Source organism: Hemitrygon akajei, chromosome 1 (assembly GCF_048418815.1).
Source record: "Hemitrygon akajei chromosome 1, sHemAka1.3, whole genome shotgun sequence".
NCBI classification, from domain to species: domain Eukaryota; kingdom Metazoa; phylum Chordata; class Chondrichthyes; order Myliobatiformes; family Dasyatidae; genus Hemitrygon; species Hemitrygon akajei.
The window spans coordinates 215,828,720-215,849,016 of record NC_133124.1 but is presented as its reverse complement, the minus strand read 5'-3'; the positions used below and the strand labels follow the sequence as shown (position 1 = coordinate 215,849,016).

Here is a 20,297-nt window from a genome sequence, read left to right as displayed (position 1 = left end):
TGTCTTTTTCCCTCCATAGATGCTGCCTGACCTGCTGAGTTCCTCCAGTGTGTGTTGCTCTGGATTTCCAGCATCTGCAGAATCTCATGTTCATAGTTATGTTCTCTTGTTCAGGACTCTATGTAAACACTGTCAAGCCCCCTTGAGATCTTGTATGTTTGAATACGGCCACTCCCTCAGTCTTCTAAACTCTAAGGAATACAGACCCAAACTATTGAGTCTCTCTCAGTAGGACAACCCTCCCATCCCAGGAATCAGCCTGGTGAATCTCCTGTGTATTCCTTCCAATGTTACCATGTTCTGAGGTTCTGAGAGAACCAAAACTGTGCCGTCTTTCAGACTGAGGATTCACCAGCTCCCGCCTCACGGCAACAAAACCTGACTATTTTTAAACAATAACCCCATTTTGTTGCTTGTATCAGCAACTTCATTTGCTGTGAGTTCTCCCGACAATGATCAGCATCAGTAAATCTGACAGAAAGCCATAAATAATTTGGAAAGAGAAACAGGTTGGTTTCAGGCCTTCCCCAATATCTGAGGATTTTGGTAACCTCTTTGGATGTGTAACAGAAGTTGTATGTGTGTAAATCTGTCCTGCCTACCTTGAGTGTAAGCAAATCCGATGCTTAGTTGTTCAGAAAGATAAGGTTAAAAGCCTTCAGATTTGCTAAAATGGAATGCCTGACCATCCTCAAATGCACTACACTATAGTGGGGGAGTATTACTGAACAGTGAGGCCTAAATGTATAAATAGGGAATTCCTGAAAGTATATCACAGGTAGACAGAGTAGTGTCTGTAGTTCATTGGCTGCGGCATTGAGTACCGGAAACCAGACATCGTGTAACAGTTGTACAGAGTGGTGGTAAGGGGCTGTAGTGCTCTGACTTTATCTTCATTGAGACATATTGGGCTGAGCAGAAGCAATGGGCAGAGAGGACTGAGGAGAGGAAAAGGGGAGGTTTGGCAGTGGTGGTATGAGGTCTGAATAAAAAGAGTGGCATAGTAGCTTAGTGGTTAGCATAACGCTATTACGGTGCCAGTGAGCCAGGTTCAATTCTGCTGCTGTCTGTAAGGAACTTGTATGTTCTCCTCATGTCCGCGTTAATCAAGATCTGAGGAGCAGAGTATTGAATCCATCTGGGTGGAGATTAGGAGTAGTAAAGGGAAAAAAAATCACTGGTGGGAGTTGTCTATGGGCCACCGAACAGTAACATTACAGTGGCACAAGCAATAAACAGAGAAATATCTGAGGCACATAAGAATGGAACAGCAGTTATCATGGGGGACTTTAACTTGCACATAGATTGGGTGAATCAAGTTGGTTGAGGCAGTCTTGAGGAGGACTTCAGAGAATGCATCCGTGATGGCTTTCTTGAACAGCATGTCACTGAACCTACAAGGGAACATATTATCTTAGATCTGGTCCTGTGCAATGAGACCGGTAAAATTAGTGATCTTGTAGTTGGAGATCCTCTTGGAAAGAGTGATCACAGTATGCTTGAATTTCTCACGCAACTGGAGGGTGCAATAGTTCAAGCTAAAACCAGTGTATTATGCCTAAACAATGGAGATAATAGGATGAGGGAGGATTTGGCTAGTGTAGATTGGGAACACAGGCTATATGCTAGTACAGTTGAGATGGTGGAAGACTTTCAAAGTGATTTTTCATGGTGCTCAACAAAAGTGTATTCCAGTTAAAGACAAGGACGGTAAGGGTGGGGAGAGCCAGCCTTGGATAACTAAGGAAATAAAAGAAGGCATCAAACTAAAAGCTCATGCATAAAAAGTCACCAAAAGTAGTGGGAAAATGGAAGATTGGGAAAACTTTAAAAAGCAAAAAGTACCACAAAGCAAGCAATAAAGGGAAGGAAGCTAGATTATGAAAATAAACCAGCACAAAATATAAAAACAGATAGTAAAAGTTTTATAAGGGGTGGCTAAAGTGAATGTAGGTCCCTTGGAGGACGGAAAAGGGGAATTGATATTGGGTAATGAAGAAATGGCCGAGGCTTTGAATGACTATTTTGTGTCAATCTTCTTGATGGAGGACACATCTAACATTCCAAAGAGAGACATTATGGATGGAAGGTGAGGATCTCGATACAATAGCAATCACTAAAGAGGTAGTGCTGAGCAAACTTCTGGGCCTGAAGGTTGATGAGTCCCCTGGTTCTGATAGAATGCATCCTAGGGTGCTGAAAGAAATGGCAGAAGTTATAGTAGAGGCTTTGGTGATGATTTACCAAAATTCTCTGGACTCTGGGCAGTTCCCAGCAGATTGGAAGACGGCGAATGTCACACCACTGTTTTAAGAAAGGATGTAGGCAAAAGACATGTAACTACAGTTAGTTTAACATCTGTAGTTGGGAAAATGCTTGAAGCTATCGTTAAAGAAGAAATAGCGAGGCATCTGGAAAGAAATGGAGCCATCAGGCAAACACAGCATGGATTCAGCAAAGGCAGGTCCTGTTTCACAAACTTACTGGAGTCCTTTGAAGATATAACGAGCACAGTGGATAGAGGGGAACAGATGGACATTATTTACTTGGATTTCTAGAAAGTGTTTCTAGAAGGATTTCTAATAAGGTGCCACATAAAAGACTTATCCATAAGATAAGGATGCATAGAGTTGGGGTGATGTATTAGCATGGGTAGAGGATTGTTTAACTAATAGAAAGCAGAGAGTTGGGATACACGGGTGTTTCTCTGATTGGCAATCAGTGGTGAGTGGTGTGCCACGGGTCGGTGCTTGGTCCGCAAATGTTCACGATATACATTAACAATATGGAAAGGGGGACTGAGTGTAGTGTATCTAAGTTTGCTGATGATAGTAAATTGAGTGGAAAAGCGAATTGTGCAGAGGATACAGAGAAACTGGAGAGATACAGATAATGAGTGGGCAAGGGTCTGGCAGATAGAATATAATGTTGGTAAATGCGAAGTCTTCCACTTTGGAAGGAAAAATGAAACAGCAGATTATCATTTAAAGGGTAAAAAAAATTGCAGCATGTTGCTGTGCAGGACTTGTGAGTGCTTGTGCATGAATCACAAAAGATTAGTTTGCAGGTGCAGCAGGCTATCGAGAAGGCAAATGGGATGTTGGCCTTCATTGCTAGAGGGATTGAATTTAAGTGCAGGGAGGTCATGCTCCAACTGTACAGGGTACTGGTGAGGCTGCACCTGGAGTATTGCGTGGAGTTCTAGTCTCCTTACTTGAGGAAGGATATACTGGCTTTGGAGGCAGTACAGAGGAGGTCCACCAGGTTGATTCCAGAGATGAAGGGGTTAGACTATGAGGAGAGATTGAGTCGCCTGGGACTGTACTTACTGGAATTCCAAAGAATGAGAGATCTTAGAGAAACATGTAAAACAATGAAAGGGATAGATAAGATAGAGGCAGGAAAGTTGTTTCCACTGGTAGGGAACATGGCCTCTAGATTCGGGGGGAGTAGATTTAGGATGGAGATGAGGAGGAACTGCTTTTCTCAGAGAGTGGTGAATCTGTGGAATTCTCTGCCCAATGAAACAGTGGAGGCTACCTTAGTAAATATATTTAAGACAAGGTTGGATAGATTTTTGCAGAGTAGAGGAATTAAGGGTTATGTTGAAAAGGCAGGTAGGTGGAGATGAGTCCATGGCCAGACAGCCTACTCCTGCTCCTACTTCTTATGTTCTTTTGTTGTTTTACTTGGATGTTTCTGTTTATTCACACATTCTAAACACTTATGGGTTAGTAGTATAGTTAGTCACACGAGCGTAATTGGGTGCCATGGGCTCGTTGGGCTGGAAAAGCCTGTTACCGTGCTGTATCACTAAATAATCAAAAGTATTGGTTAGACCACACCTGAATTATTATATTCTTACACACTGCATGATTAAGCTAGAGAGGGTGCAAGTTGTTGGGACTAGAAGGCTGAGACTAGGTCAAAGGAGTCTGTATGCCTTTGGAAAAGTTTGTAAAATTATGATTGTGAAGGCAGATAGTCAGGTCATTCTCAGGCTGGGGAACCTAATTCTAGAGAGTTTAAGTTCAAGGTGAGAGAGAAAAGACAAAGTAAAGAAGGGCAAGTTTTTCATTCAGAGGGTGGTAGGTATTTGGAATGAACTGCAAATGAAAGTGGTCAAAGTTACTACATTTTTAAAGAAATGGATAGGTTCATGGTTAAGATAGAATTAGAGCAGGGGTTCCCAAGCTGGGGTCCACAGACCCCTCAGTTAATGGTAGGGCTCCATAGTATAGAAAAGGTTAGGAACCCCTGATTTAGCGGGATCTTGGCCAAACACAGGCTCAGGGATAAGCTTAGATTGGGTTGGGGTGAAGGGTCTGTTACATCCAATCTATAGAAAGTGTAACCTGAGATGGACAACTAGGGTTACAATCCTGAGAAGATGGATGCTGGCACAATCTTGACATGATGGTGAGCCTTACAGTTAATTGATAATTGGTTTATTACTGATGCCCTGTACCAGGATTCAGCGATAAGCATTTGCATGCCATCCAGATGTATTCCACACAGGTACACTGAAGTAGTACAAAAGGAAAACAACAGTACAGAATAGTGTTACAGGTACAGTGCAGTTAGACAATAATGTACATCTCTACTACAAAAGAGGTCAATTGAGGAGTCTATAACAAGCTGTCCTTGAGCCTGGTGCTACGCATTCTCAAACTTCTGTATCTTGTGCCTGGTGAGAGAGAGAACAACCAGGGTGGGAATGGTCTTTGATCATGTTGGCTGCTTTCCTGGGCAGTGGAAATTATGGGTGGCATCCATAGAGGGGAGGCTGGTTTGTGTGATGCACAGGGCTGGGTTCAAAACTCTGCAGTTTCTCACAGTCTTCAGCAGAGTCGTTGCCAGACTGAGCTGTGATGTGTCCAGATGGTGAGACTTATTGGGGACATGCCAGATTTCCATAGCCTTCTGAGGAAGTAGAGTGACTAGCTTGTGCACAGGGATCATTTGACCACCTGTAACATGCTTCTGGTTTTTGGAAACTGCAGGGAATTTTAAGTTGTGAGAGTGTAAAAGGGAACAAACCATTCTGCAAGAAATGACTAAGTAAGATGATCATACAGACTGACATCATACCTGCACCCACTGCCCTTTTGTAGGCACAGAGTTCCTGCGTGGTATTGTGGAGGACGGGGCCGCAGCTCAGAAGCCAGAAGATGTTAAGAGGCTGCTGCTTTGTACTGGTAAAGTATATTATGAACTGGCAAAAGAGCGCAAGAATAAAGGCTTGGAAGCTGAGGTTGCAATCACTCGGGTGGAACAGGTAAGCACAGTGACCTTCCCTCCTGCGTATTTGCATTGTCACAGTGCTCCTCACCCCCTCCCCATCCCCCAACATTCCCTTTTTTTTTTATAAACAGCTGCATAGACCAACCATTGCCCTGAGCAGCAAATTTTTAGACAGCCTGATAAATGCAAAGCACTTTAAATGTTTTTGTAATATGCTCATCAAACGAATACAAAGCACAACTCACAACACAAGTAAGCAATGTCAGGCAGTCAAAACAACTGACAGGCACAATGGCAAAAGTAAAATGTTTTGACTAGAAGATGTTGGCATTCAGTGGGCCAGCAGTTTATTAACAATGAGCTACTGACTACCATTCTGTGTTTATTGTTACAATTTGTAAGCGTCACTTAAAACACAGTGTAAATATGTTGAAGCTCTAAAATGCTTTAGAGTAAAGTTTGGGATACATTTATTAACTAGAATATTTATAGATTATATTCATTAACACATTTATATTCATTACAGGGTACTTCATAATTATATTACTTTATTGTCACCAAACAATTGATACTAGAGCGTACAATCATCACAGTGATATTTGTTTCTGCGCTTTGCGCTCCCTGAAGTACAAATCGAAGTAAATATAATAAAAATTTAAATTATAAATCATAATTAGTAAATAGAAAAGGGAAAGTAAGGTAGTGCAAATCAGGTCCAGATACTTGGAAGGTATGGCCCAGATCCGGGTCAGGATCTGTTCAGCAGTCTTATCACAGTTGGAAAGAAACTGTTCCCAAATCTGGCCGTACGAATCTTCAAGCTCCTGAACCTTCTCCCGAAGGGAAGTGGAACAAAAAGTGTGTTGGCTGGGTGGGTCTTGTCCTTGATTATCCTGGCAGCACTGCTCCGACAGCGTGTGGTATCAAGTGAGTCCAAGGATTGAAGATTGGTTTATGTGATGTGCTGGGCCATGTTCACGATCTTCTGCAGCTTCTTCTGGTCTTGGACAGGACAACTTCCATACCAGGTTGTGATGCACCCTAGAAGAATGCTTTCTACGGTGCACCTATAAAAATTAGTGAGGGTTTTGGGGGACAGGCCAAATTTCTTCAGCTTTCTCAGGAAGTAAAGGCTCTGGTGGGCCACCTTCGCAGTGGACTCTGCTAGGAACTTAAAGCTTTTGACCTGTTCCACCTGCGCACCACCGATGTAGATGGGGTTGTGCGGTCCACTACTCCTTCTGACGTCAACAACCAATTCCTTCGTCTTGCTGACGTTGAGGGATAGGTTATTGTCTTCACACCATGCCACCAGGTCCTTAATTTCCTCTCTGTACTCATTACCCAAGATACAGCCTAGCAATTGTGGTGTCATCAGCAAACTTAATATATTGAGTTCGATGGAAACTTGGCTGCACAATCATGGGTGTACAGTGAGTACAGCAGGGGGCTGAGTACAGATTAACACAGATTTCAAAATCTATTAGCATATTAAAAGAAATTCCAGTTGCACGGCAACAAAGGCCTTACGTGCTGGAGCATTTAGGTTGTCATGACCACTCAGCCGGTGGCTTAGAGGGAACAGCGGTCTCCCCACACCACCTTATCTGGCTTCTTCCCACTTCCTTCCCGACCCCAATGAAGGGTCTCAGGCTAAAACATCGACTGTTTATTTGCCTCCATAGATGCTGCCTGACCTGTTCCTCCAGCAGTTCTGGTGTGTTACTCAAGATCTTCAGCATCTCTTGTGTCCCATATTAACCAGCCTGTTGCCTAGATATTGAACATAAGAATCTTGATGAGATGCCTTTGGGTAGTAGGTGGTTAGTCCTTTCTGGAATTGTCAGGAGGAATTATGCAAAGTAGGATGGGAGATCAGGTTTGCCTCGTTCCTGGAAAACTTACTGAATGTATGTTGGTGATTATATAAAAAATAGACAATAGGTGAAGTAGGCCATTTGGCCCTTCGAGCTAGCACTGCCATTCAATCAGTACCCCGTTCCTGCCTTCTCCCCATATCCCTTGACTCCGCTATCTTTAAGAGCTCTATACTAGCATATATTAAAAATACATTTAAGAAACTTTTAGATAGACATCTGGATGATACAAAAGTGGAGGGCTCTATAGAAGGGAGGGGTGAGATTGATCTTAGAGCAGGCTATAAGGTTGGCACAACATTGTGTTCTTTCTTTATAGGAATGTTAAACTGCAGGAGAAATAGAGAAAAATAACAATTCTACACCCTAATCCAACAGTAGTGAGGGATAATGTAGCTGCAACTACATCTACAGTAAGATGTTTCACCATCTCGTGCCTGATTCTCTCTCCAGCTTTCCCCCTTCCCATTTGACATAATCGAACAAGAATCCAAGAAGTACTGTAATGCTGAGATAGTGTGGTGTCAGGAAGAACACAAGAACCAGGGTTACTACGAGTACGTGAAGCCACGGATCCGTGCAACCACTCAGCGCCAGCGCCCTGTCTGGTGAGTACAGTAACCGAGTGCTGCCCGCTAATCGTTACTGATACAGACTTCCACATTCCCAGTATGTTGCAGAGTGGGCTGAGCTTTGTGTCGAGAGGGGGGTGGGGTTGGGGGAAGGAGGTTTCCATAAGTGAGGGTTAAAGAGAAAATTACATTGGCTTTATTTGTCACATGTACATCAAAACACAGTGAAATGTGTTGTTTTTGAATCAATAACCAACACAGTCTGGAGATGTGCTGGGGGCAGCTTGCAAGTTTCACCACCCTTTCAGCATCAACATAATAGGCCCACAACTTACTAACACTAACCTATACATCTTTGGCATGTGGGAGGAAGCTAGAGCACCCAGAGGAAACCCAGGTGTTCACAGGGAGAACGTACAAACTCCTTATAGGCAGCAGAGGGAATTGAAACTGGGTTGCTGTTCTACTCATAGGATAGAAGTCGAGTGCAGATATACGAGATGTTGGTCAGGCCACAATTGGAATATTGTTCACTTTTGCTCACCTTGCTTTAGGAAAGATTATTACAAGAATGTTGCCAGGACTCGAGGGAGAGGTCTACAGGGACTGAGAGGTGATTTTTATGAAGGTGGATAACCTCTCGGTTTCCTAAGGTCTAAAATCATGAGGGGCATAGATAGGATAAATGCCCTTGAGGAGAATCAAAAACCAGAGAGCACAGATTTAAAGGGAGAGAGCAAGGATTTTATAGCAACTTGGGTCAGCTTTCTCCCACATGGAGAAATATTCATGTTACATATACCCAGAGCAAGAATGGCAACAGTAGTAGGATTAAACATTTTTACTGGGCCCGCCGAGACAAAAAAACTATGCGAAATCGAAAGTGTGTGCAAAAAATGAGCTGCCAGAGGAAGTGGTTGAGGCAGGTACAAAGACAGTTGGATAGGTACATGGATGAGAAACGTTTACAACAGGGAGTCCCAGCCTGGGGTCCACAAACCCCTTGGTTAATGTTAGGGGTCCATACCATAACAAAAGATTGGGTACCCGTGGTTTAGAAGGTTATGGGCCAGATGGGGGCAACAGGACTACCATAGATGGTAATCTTGGTTGGCATATACCAGTTGAGCAGAAGGCAGTTTCCATGCTCCGAGTCTAACTGATGGTCTTTTTCTCATTGGCAGGTACGCTGGGCGTGAGGCAGCCTCTGCCCCTGCCACCGGTAACAAGAACACTCACTTACATGAGCTCAAAAGGTTCCTGGACACCAGCTTTAACTTGGACGCTTTCAAGAACCTGGACAATTAATGGCTTCCCGTGGATTCACTCTGCATCTGAAACTTCATCTTCCGTCCTTACTCTTAGGGTCTAGGCTGTGCATGCTACTGAGATCTTCTAACCGTACAATTGGCAAGAGGCTTGTATCTGTGGCATTAATTTCAGATGGGGAGAAATGAAAATACCTCGATCCAAGACAGATTATGAAGCAGGAAACAGCTAAACAGGCCACTGACGCTTTTGCTTCATTCAATCTACTTTTTAAAGATGTCTGATTTAGTTTCTCTGAGCAGTTGAAGTAATGAGGTGTGGTTTGTAAATTTTGTGAATAAGGAATTTTTCTATTTCTAATCTGGCCACGAGCTATCTCCTGGCTGATGGCCAGGTCACATTCAGATTTTAGCGACTCTCTCCGCTGCTGCACAAATTTTACCCAAGACTTTGACAGTTGCTGTTTAGAAAAGGCAGTGCACTTTAGCCTGTGCCAAAAGCAAGAGATTTCATTACGGGAGCTGGGGCCGGAGGGGAAGTTTTATCTCAGTTACCACTTATTGAAACTGCTTAGTACAAAAACTGATTTATTTATTTTGGTACAAATAAAGTTTTCAATCAGATATAGCTTCATCAATAAATGACGTTCTCCTCACGTTATACTTTGTTGTTTTGTTTTTAAAAGTACCTCCTCTTTCCCTTTCTTCTGTTGTCCACAGTCCTCCCCTATCAATTCCTTCTTCCACCAACCATTTCCCAGCTTCTTACTTAATCCCTTTTCCCTACCCACCACACTTGTGCGGTGTCTTTTCCAGAAGTATGCCTTGGGGGTGAGGAAAAGGGATTAGGAACGTTTGAGAGTCAAAATCAGCTTCTTTTATTTATCACGTGTATCAAAACATGCTGAAATGTGTTGTTTGCGTTAACAACCAACCAAACTTCAGGATGTGCTGGAGGCAGCCCACAAGTGTCGCTACACTTTCTGGTGCCAACACAACCTGCCCATAGTGTTCAGCAGAGGCAACACACAACAGCAGCAAAACAAGCCCCTTTCCTCTCTCCCACCACCTTCCCACTCACAGCCAGGAAGCATAGAGGAGATAGTTTCGTGGAGCTGGAGGAAGCGCAGAGGACCAAGGCTTTGAAGAACTTCAAAGATGATCCAGATTTAAAATCACTACTTGAAGGAAAAAGGACAGGACATGATGGGGAGCAGCATTTGAAAAAATGTTTGGAACCAGTTGGAAGTTAGTGTGAGGAGAGAGATTGGATAAAGCAACACTTGTCATTACAGCAAGAATTAGTTCTGCCATTCAAAAAATTAGCTTTGTTAACCAAGTAAAACCACCTTTTCCAAAAACAGTACTAGAGAAAATCAGTCCTTTCTGGGACATCTGACATTTCAATCTGAGACCTTTCCAGGACTGGAAATGAAGGGGGAAGAAGAGGGGAAAGAGTACAAGTTGGCAGGTGATAGGTGAGTGGAAAGATAGCTAGAGATGAGCAAACTTGTGGGTCTGAAGATAGATACATGCATCCCAGGTTACTGAAAGACATGGCAAAAGTTATAGTAGAGGCTTTAGTAATGACTTACCAATATTCTCTGGACTCTGGGCAGGTCCCGGCATATTAGAAGATGGCGAATGTCACACCACTGTTCAAAAAAGGTTGTAGGCAAAAGGCATGTACCTATAGGCCAATTAGTTTAACATCTGTAGTTGGGAAAATGCTTGACACTGTCATTAAATAAGAAACAGCGAGGCATCTGGAAAGACATGGATCCATTAGACACAGCATGCACTCAGGAAAGGCAGGTCCTGTTTCACAAACTTACAGAAAGCATTTGATAAGGTGCCACATAAAAGACTTGTCCGTAAGATAAGGAACACAACCTTAGTTGGGATACATGACTCTGATTGGCAATCAGTGGTGAGCGGTGTGTCTCAGGGCTTGGTGCTGGGCCCAGAGCTGTTCACTATATACATTAGCAATCTGGCAGAGGGGACTGAGTTTTGCTGAAGATACTAAATTGTGCAGAAGATACGGGGAGTCTGCAGAGAGATATAGTTAGATTAAGTGAGTGGGCATGGGTCTGGCAGATGGAGTACAATGTTGGTAAATGTGAGGTCATCCACTCTGGAAGGAAAAATGAAAGAGCAGATTATTTAAATGGTAAAGAATGGCAGCATGTTGCTGTGCATGGGGACTTGGGAGTGCTTGAGCATGAATCAAAAGGTTGGTTTGTGGGTGCAGTAGGATGTCAAGAAGGCAAATAGTATGTTGGCCTTTATTGCTGGAGGATTGAATAGCAGAGAGTTTATGCTGCAACTGTACGGGGTTCTGGTAAGGTCACACCTGGAGTACTGTGTGCAGTTCTGGTCTTGCTTGAGAAAGGATATACTGGCTGTGGAGACTGTGCAGAGGAGGTTCACCAGGTTGATTCCAGGGATGAGGGGGTTAGACTATGAGGAGAGATTGAGTCGCCTGGGACTGTACTCGCCGGAATTCTGAAGAATGAGAGGAGATCTTATAGAAACATATAAAACAATGAAAGGGATAGATAAGATAGAGGCAGGAAAGTTGTTTCCACTGGTAGGTGAGAGTAGAACTAGGGGACATAGCCTCAAGATTCAGAGGAGTAGATTTAGGACAGAGATGAGGAGGAACCACTTTTCCCAGAGGGTGGTGAATTTGTGGAATTCTTTGGAAGCTACCTCAGTAAATATATTTAAGACAAGGTTGGATAGATTTTTTTTCACAGTAGAGGAATTAAGGGTTTTGGAGATGAGACCATGGCCAGATTCGCCATGGTTTGAATGGCGGAGCAGGGTCAATGGGCCAGATGGCCGACTCCTGCTCCTAGTTATGTTCTTATGAAGTAAGAAGCTGGATGGTGATAGGTGGAAGAAATAACATGCTGAAGGAAGAATCTGATAGGACACAAGTGGATCACAGGACAAAGGGAAGGAGGAGGCAATACACAAGTGAGGAGAAGAGGAGAGCCGCAATAGGGAATGGAAAAAGAGGGTGGGAGAAGTTACAGTAAGAGAAATCAATGTTCACAACCATCTCCTTTGGGCTACGGTTATCAGAAGGCAAGCAAGCCATTTAATTTTGCAGTAGGTCACAACCAACCTAGAAACAACAGCCCAAAAGTATTTCAAATTCTATTATGCAGTCACTGTATCATCAATTTATACACTTAAAGATTTCATCAGTACACCCCAACCATCCTCCCCTGCCTGTTCATACACAGGCAGACAGTTCAATTGGTGGGAGCAGGGTACTGCATCTAAAACTGATCCGGGTTGCATCAGGGGTTCTGAGCAACGGGTGGAATTGGTGGCTTCTCAACCCACTGAATTAGCTGATGGAAACTTTGTTGGTCACGTCACAGTGGGCAAGAGAAACTATTTGCTGCATCCATAGAACCAGGTGTGTGTCTAAATGTCAGCTCCCAGCTGCTCCACCACTCCCGTTCCCCTGCTTGGCTCCCAGCAGTCCTGCCACTCCCTTTCCCCTGCTCGGCTCCCAGCTGCCCCACCACTCCCGTTCCCCTGCTCGGCTCCCAGCAGTCCTGCCACTCCCTTTCCCCTGCACCTTACACGTTTATTTGATGGAAGTGCTTCCGAGCAGTTTGAGATTTTTGCTTGTCGCAAAGGACACCAGCAAATTTTTACAGATGTACTGTAGAGAGCATTCCAAGTGGTCGCATTACCATCTGGTACGGAGGGGCCACTGCACAGAATCGGAAAATTGCTGCAGAGGGTTGCAAATGCAGGCAGCTCCATCATGGGCACTGGCCTCCACAGCATCCAGGACACCCTCAAATGTGACAACAAAGGGTCTCGACCCAAAACGCTGACTGCTTCTTTCAACGGATGCTGCCCGACCTGCTGAGTTCATCCAGCTTTTTTGTACGTCTTGATTTGACCACAGCATCTGCAGTGTACTTTGTGTTCACCCTCAAATGTGATGCCTCAAATAGGCATCGTTCATCATTCAGGACCCTCACCACCCAAGACATGCCCTCTTCTCATTGCTACCATCAGGGAGGAGGTACAGGATCCTGAAGACACACACCGTCTTAGGCTCTTTTTCCTCTCTTTTTAAAATTTTTAACATGTATTTCTTATTGTAATTTATACTATGTCACATTGTAATGCATTAGAGTTTTTCCTCACCTTCCCTACCCGCTGCCACATCTCCTGCCCAGAACCTTAAATCTGACTTATGTTCCATATTTCTATCATTTGGCATTTTAGGTGACATTGCAGATTATTGTGAGCCCGTTCTCCATTTCCACATTCACTTTGCCTCACAACTGCCACCTTTGAACATGGTCGGCTTTTCTCCCCACAGAGTACGTAATAAGTGGAGACACTCTAACCACCCAGAGAATCCTCCACGCGAAGAGTTAATCTTGAACATTTTAATCTAAGAGTAGGTCTGTGTGCAATTCAGGCGTTTCACATTCTCTCCACCTCTCCTCAGCACAACGTAACGTTTTCTCAGTGTCCAGCTGATTTGGGAGAAGTCCTCGCTGAGATTCGCTCCCCAGTCTTTGGCTGGCATCTCTCCCCTTCAGCTGTCAGTATCGCCCCCTTAAACAGTCCACGTTGCTCTGAATGAAATCGTAAAGGTCTGGTCGGCTTCCTGTGAAAGCTGTTTGCGAGTATTTCTCCAGAAGGTTGTAGATTCGCCCTGTGTGAAAGGCAGTGAGTGAGCGTCCACAATTGCTAATGGTCTCCCACCCTGAGCTGTGGACAGATTCACACCCTCGGCTGCCCTGAGGGTGATAGGGTACAGCCTTCCCCCAGCTAACGAGTGCCAGTGCAGGCCTTCGCAGGCTATACAAATGCGAGAAACAAAACCAGCACCCACTTCGTCTTTCACACAAAATGGCAGTGTGTGCACACTCTGAATATTACACTCAACACAACACACAAACACACTACCCTGACTCAAAATAACACAACATACAGTCTAACCACATTCAACACTCCACAGTCCCACACACTCAACACAACAGTTCTACATACATCATAGAAAACCTACAGCACAATACAAGCCATTCGGCCCACAATACTGTGCCAGCCATGTACATATTTTAGAAATTATCTCCAATTTTTCCAAGCTCCATGTAAGCTCCAAGAGACTCTTAAAAGAACCTATTGTATCTGCCTCCACCACCGTCACCGGCAGCCCATTCCACACACTCACCACTCTGTGTAAAAAAACTTACCCCTGACATCTCCTCTGTACCTTAAAACTGTGCCCTCTCATGCTAGCTATTTCAGCCCTGAGAAAAAAGCCTCTGACTAGCCACACGATCAATGCCTCTCATCATCTTATACACCTCTATCAGGTCACCTCTCATCCTTTGGACCCCAAGATCCCTCTGATCCTCCACACGGCCAAGAGTCTTACCATTAATGCTATATTCTGCCATCATATTTGACCTACCAAAATGAATCACCTCACATATATCTGTGTTGAACTCCATCTGCCACTTCTCAGCCCAGTTTTGCATCCTATCGATGCCCCGCTGTAACCTCTGACAGACCCTCCACACTATCCACAACACCCCCAACCTTTGTGTCATCAGCAAATTTACTAACCCATCCCTCCACTTCTTCATCCAGGTCATATACAAAAATCACGAAGAGAAGGGGTCCCAGAACAGATCGCTGAGCCACACCACTGGTGACCGACCTCCATGCAGAATATGACCCGTCTAAAACCACTCTTTGCCTTCTGTAGGCAAGCCAGTTCTGGATCCACAAAGCAAGTGGATCCCATGCCTCCTTATTTTCTCAATAAGCCTTCAAAAGGGTACCTTATAAAATGCCTTGCTGAAATCCATATACACTACATCTACTGCTCTACCTTCATCAATGTGTTTAGTCACATCCTCAAAAAATTCAATCAGGCTCGTAAGGCATGACCTGCCCTTGACAAAGCCATGCTGACCATTCCTAATCATATTATGCCTCTCCAAATGTTCATAAATCCTGCCTCTCAGGATCTTCTCCATCAACTTACCAGCCACTGACCAGGGCTATCTCTAAGACGCAAATAAGATTGAAAGAATGCAGAGAAAATTTACAAGGACGTTGCTGGGACTTGAGTTATAGGAAAAGGCTGAATAGGTTAGAACTTTATTCCCCAAGACATAGAAGATGGAAGGGGGATTTGATAGAGGTATACAAAATTATGAGGGATATAGATAGGGTAAATGCAAGCAGGCTTTCTCCACTGAGGTTGGGTGAGATCATGGGTTGAGGTGAAAGGTGAAAGGAACACAAGAGGGAACGTCTCTCTGATGGTGGTGAGTATATGGAGCGATCTGCTAGTGAAGTGGTGGATGCAGGTTCGACTTCAACATTTTAGAGAAATTTGGTTGGGTACTTGGATGGGAGGGGTATGGAGGGCGATGCAGGGTGATGGGACTAGGCAAATTAATGGTTCACAGCATGAACTTGATGGCCTGTTTCTGTGCTGTAGCGTTCTATGGCTCTGGGGCTGAATCTTCATTATACAGTTCCACTGGCACCCCGGCCCCTACACCCTCTCCCCATCGCTAGCTCCATCATGGGCAGAACCCTCCCCAACAGAGGACATCTTCAGGATGCAGTGCCTCAGCAAGTAGGCACCCATCACTAAGGACCCTCACCATCTGGGTCATGCCTGCTTTGTGTTACTGCCAACAGGCAGGAGGTACTGGAACCGAAAGGGCCACACTCAGTGATTTAGGAACAGCTTCCTCCCGTCTGCCGTCAGATTTCTGAATGGTCCTTAAGCCCAGCCTCATTCTTCTTTTGAACTATTTGTGTAATTTACAGTAATTTTTATGTCTCGCACTGTACTGCTGACGCAAAACAACCAATTTCATGACACCCGTCAGTGATAATAAACCTGATTCTGATTCTGAACTGTCTTCAGTGAGGACATGCAGCCATCTCCGACCTCAAATCATGCCCAACCATCCACTCTCTCCACTCCCCACGTCTTCACCACCACCCTCTCTCCATTTGTTACTTACCCACAGTGATATTTCTGCTTTGCAAAAATTGATGCATTTTCTGTATGGCTGTCATCGAGTCAACGTCTCCAAAGGTGAAATACACCACATTCCTCCGAGCCTGGGCAGCCGCCATGATCTGAATGAGAGCTGCAAGGAGGGAGAGGGGTTTCAGTGTCCACATGTCTGCCACCTCCCCTTCCCCAACACCGTTTGCCACATCTATCAACACAAGAGATGCTGCAGATGCTGGAAATCCAGAGCAACACACAGAATACAGGAGGAACTCAGCAGGTCAGGCAGCACCTCTGGAGAGGAATGAAGGGTCAGCGTTTCAGGCGGAGACTCTTCAAACGTCGACTCTTTATTCCTCTGTATACAGTGGCATGCAGAAGTTTGGGCACCCCTGGTCAAAATTTCTGTTACCGTGAATAGTTAAGTGAGTAGAAGATGAATTGATCTCCAAAAGTCACAAAGTTAAAGATGAAACATTCTTTTCAACATTTTAAGCAAGATTAGTGTATTATTTTTGTTTTGTACAATTTTAGAGTGAAAAAAAGGAAAGGAGCACCATGCAAAAGTTTGGGCACCCCAAGAAATTTGAGCTCTCAGATAACTTCTACCAAGGTCTCAGACGGTAATTAGCTTGTTAGGGCTATGGCTTGTTCACAGTCATCATTAGGAAAGGCCAGGTGATGCAAATTTCAAAGCTTTATAAATTCCCTGATTCCTCAAAGCTTTTCCCAACTATGAGTAGCTATGGGCTCCTCTAAGCAGCTGCCTAGCACTCTGAAAATTAAAATAAATGATGCCCACAAAGCAGGAGAAGGCTATAAAAAGATAGCAAAGTGTTTTCAGGTAGCTGTTTCCTGAGTTTGTAAAGTAATTAAGAAATGGCAGTTAACAGGAACGGTGGAGGTCAAGTTGAGGTCTGGAAAACCAAGAAAACTTTCAGAGAGAACTGCTTGTAGGATTGCTAGAAAGGCAAATCAAAACCCCTGTTTGACTGCGTAAGACCTTCAGGAAGATTTAGCAGACTCTGGAGTGGTGGTGCACTGTTCTACTGTGCAGCGACACCTGCACAAATATGACCTTCATGGAAGAGCCATCAGAAGAAAACCTTTCCTGTGTCCTCACCACAAAATTCAGCATCAGAAGTTTGCAAAGGAACATCTAAACAAGCCTGATGCATTTTGGAAACAAGTCTGGTGGACTGATGAAGTTAAAATAGAACTTATTGGCCACAATGAGCAAAGGTATGTTTGGAGAAAAAGGGTGCAGAATTTCATGAAAAGAACACCTCTCCAACTGTTAAGCATGGGGGTGGATCAATCATGCTTTGGGCTTGTGTTGCAGCCAGTGGCACGGGGAACATTTCACTGGTAGAGGGAAGATTGAATTCAATTAAATACCAGCAAATTCTGGAAGCAAACATCACACCGTCTGTAAAAAAGCTGAAGATGAAAAGACAATGGCTTCTACAACAGGATAATGATCCTAAACACACCTCAAAATCCACAATGGACTACCTCAAAAGGCGCAAGCTGAAGGTTTTGCCATGGTCCTCACAGTCCCCTGAATAAAACATCATCAAAAATCTGTGGATAGACCTCAAAAGAGCAGTGCATGCAAGACGGCCCAAAAATCTCACAGAACTAGAAGCCTTTTGCAAGGAAGAATGGGCAAAAATCCCCCAAACAAGAATTGAAAGACTCTTAGCTGACTACAGAAAGTGTTTACAAGCTGTGATACTTGCCAAAGGGAGTGTTACTAAGTACTGACCGCGCAGGGCGCCCAAACTTTTGCTTCGGGCCCTTTTCATTTTTTGTTATTTTGAAACTGTAAAAGATGGAAATAAAAAAAGTAATCTTGCTTAAAATATTAAAGAAATGTGTCATCTTTAACTTCATGTCTTCTGGAAATCAGGTCATTTTTTACTCGCTTAGCTAATCCCAGTTACAGAGATTTTGACCAGGGGTGCCCAAACTTTTGCATGCCGCTGTAGATATTGCCTCCGGAAGAAGGCAATGGCAAACCACTTCTGTAAAAAACTTTTCCAGGAGCAACCATGGTCACGGGACCGTGATCGCTCACATCATACGACACGGCACATAATGATGATGTCATATGACACGGCACATAATGATGATGCGATGCTGAGTTCCTCTGGCACTTTGCCTGTGTTACTAGTAGCATCTGCGACAGGCTCTTTCCCACGCTGCCCAACTACACCCACGTGACCAATTAACCTTCTTTACAGCTTTTTATTATATACTGCATTGTACTGCTGCCACATAACAACAAATTTCATGACATATGCCAGTGACATTAAAGCCGATGGTCCTTAAGGTTCTTACAGCCAGGGTGAAGGTAGCAAGGAAGAGCTCCCACTACCTATTAAATGCTCCCAATGGGGTGCGTCTCAAATAGCTTCCGACAACCAAGTCCAGCTCCTGGCCTTCACGTGTGGTTTACTATAGCTACTAAGCCCGGCTGTGACTGACAGGAGAAGGGGCAAAGATGCCTTAAAACCAGTCGCTTTGGGCAGATGGGGCTCATCAGCCGTGGTTGGCAGCTCACCCAGAAGGCAAACTCCGATCTCAAACTTCGGCTGCCTTGCATCCGATGGGAAGGCTCCTGGAGTAAACCCCGAGGAAAAATCCAAGCTGGAGCCTCTAAGGCAGTCCTGCATTGAGTTCCACACTGACTGGCAACTCCTGCAAGGCCATTGGTGGCAAACTGTATCGGTCCCTGCATTCCTTTGGGTTTGTGGAGAGGGGGAGCCTGATGCATGGGCAACAGCTTGGTCTCTATATTGTACTGCCCTGGCTTGCACATCGCGTAGACAGTTAGGATGCAATATACTAGGTCAACCCTGATCAATGGAGGACGGTAATTTAAACCTGATGCTGATCCATAATGGCTTAGTGTCTCCACCTATCGCAGCCTGCTGGTATTACATCAGCCCCAGTATTTATTGAACCCCGTTGGGCTGTTGTACAGACAATGTTTAACAAATTTGCCAACCTTTCAGCTTTACGTCTCCTTTGAAAGCTCCGCAGCCCCAGTTGCCCGTGGCAACAGCTTTCCGCTGCATGTCTGGTATCACACGACATGAAAACCCACAGTAGGCCTTCAGAACAGAAAAAAAGGTTAAAAGAATTTCAGCTCAAAGCCACAGAATCCGAAAAGAGAAATTATCTTTTTGCAACATCTCAGATTTTAGATTTCAGGTTTTGAACTCCAGGCCTCGACCTCTGGACATGCAAAGACCTTCAACCCAGGGGCATTCCAATCTGAAGGGACACTGGGCCTCATCTGCAGGGCCCACCTACCATGGGGATCACTGATCTTTGTCCCCAGGGCTTGACACGCTGATGACAGCAGCTCTAGCCTCTGTATCACCACGACATAACATCATTGCTCTCTGATTCAGCCTTAGCTGTTGGTGGGTTGGAGTTAAGGGGACAGACTGCCTGGATTGGGGTTGTTTTCTATGGACTGGAGGGGAAATTTGAGTGAGGGGTTGAAGAGTAGCAACCATTAGCAGATGGGATTAGCTGAGAAAGGATTTTTCTCTCACCGAGTGTCAGGAACCTAGAGCTCTCTGCCTGAGGTGGTGGAGGTAGGACTGGTCTATTGGAGCAGGACCACAAGGGTCCTCACGCCATGGGCAGTGGACCGAGATCTGAACCACAGGAAGAACCTAACAAGTCCACAGGTAGCCAGCATGAAGTAGGCCGAATGGCCACGCTAATGCTGGTTTGACTATGGATCCTGTAAGACAGAGGATAGTAGCAAAGGGCCCAATAAGCTGCAGGACTTCACCCAGCAACATACTGGATCTGTGCACCAGATCTGAAGGTAGTTTGTGAGGGGTCTTTTCACCTGGTGTCCGTATTCCTGGGCCAAAAGGGCCAACTCCCGCAGACCTCCATTCCGCTCCCTCTGCCTCCGCTCCGAGGTCTTACCTTGGTCAGCTCCCTCTTCAGACAGTGGGGCTTGTACTGGTCAATGGGGTCGCTGAAGTTCAAGGCATCGATGGCCACTATTTCTGTCTGACGACGCAGCCACGAGTCCCTGCAGTGAGAAATCCAATGAATATCTCGACACAATCTGCCCAGCAGGTCGAGCAGCGTCTGTTGGGGAGGGAGTGGAACTGTCACCGTTTCAGGCTGGTAACGTCGGGGCTGAGAGGGTCAAGGTTCACCGTATACACGTACGTATTAGGCATTTGCAACAGAAAGCAACAACGGTCAACGATTATAATGAAAAAAGCATTATATAAAATTAAAATTGGAGATTAAGTTA

At 44.7% G+C, this 20,297-nt stretch overlaps 2 protein-coding genes across 7 annotated transcripts in view; one reads left to right on the top strand and one right to left on the bottom strand.

Annotated features, from left to right (window-relative positions):
* Positions 1-9,622, top strand: part of LOC140735645 (2-oxoglutarate dehydrogenase complex component E1) — a 120,912-nt gene extending 111,290 nt beyond the window's left edge. For all 4 annotated transcript variants that reach the window (XM_073060952.1, XM_073060933.1, XM_073060961.1 and 1 more), the window contains 3 exons: positions 5,115-5,278; positions 7,575-7,729; positions 8,878-9,622. In XM_073060952.1, the coding sequence (XP_072917053.1) occupies positions 5,115-5,278; positions 7,575-7,729; positions 8,878-9,001 (443 nt within the window). In that variant the 3' untranslated portion in view covers positions 9,002-9,622. The remainder of the gene's footprint in view (positions 1-5,114; positions 5,279-7,574; positions 7,730-8,877) is intronic.
* A 3,757-nt stretch (positions 9,623-13,379) lies between these two features.
* Positions 13,380-20,297, bottom strand: part of LOC140735659 (poly(ADP-ribose) glycohydrolase-like) — a 47,208-nt gene continuing 40,290 nt past the window's right edge. For all 3 annotated transcript variants that reach the window (XM_073060992.1, XM_073060974.1, XM_073060983.1), the window contains 4 exons: positions 19,958-20,066; positions 19,014-19,119; positions 16,008-16,136; positions 13,380-13,666 (listed from right to left, as the gene is read on the bottom strand). In XM_073060992.1, coding sequence (XP_072917093.1) covers positions 13,554-13,666; positions 16,008-16,136; positions 19,014-19,119; positions 19,958-20,066 — 457 coding nt within the window. In that variant the 3' untranslated portion in view covers positions 13,380-13,553. The remainder of the gene's footprint in view (positions 13,667-16,007; positions 16,137-19,013; positions 19,120-19,957; positions 20,067-20,297) is intronic.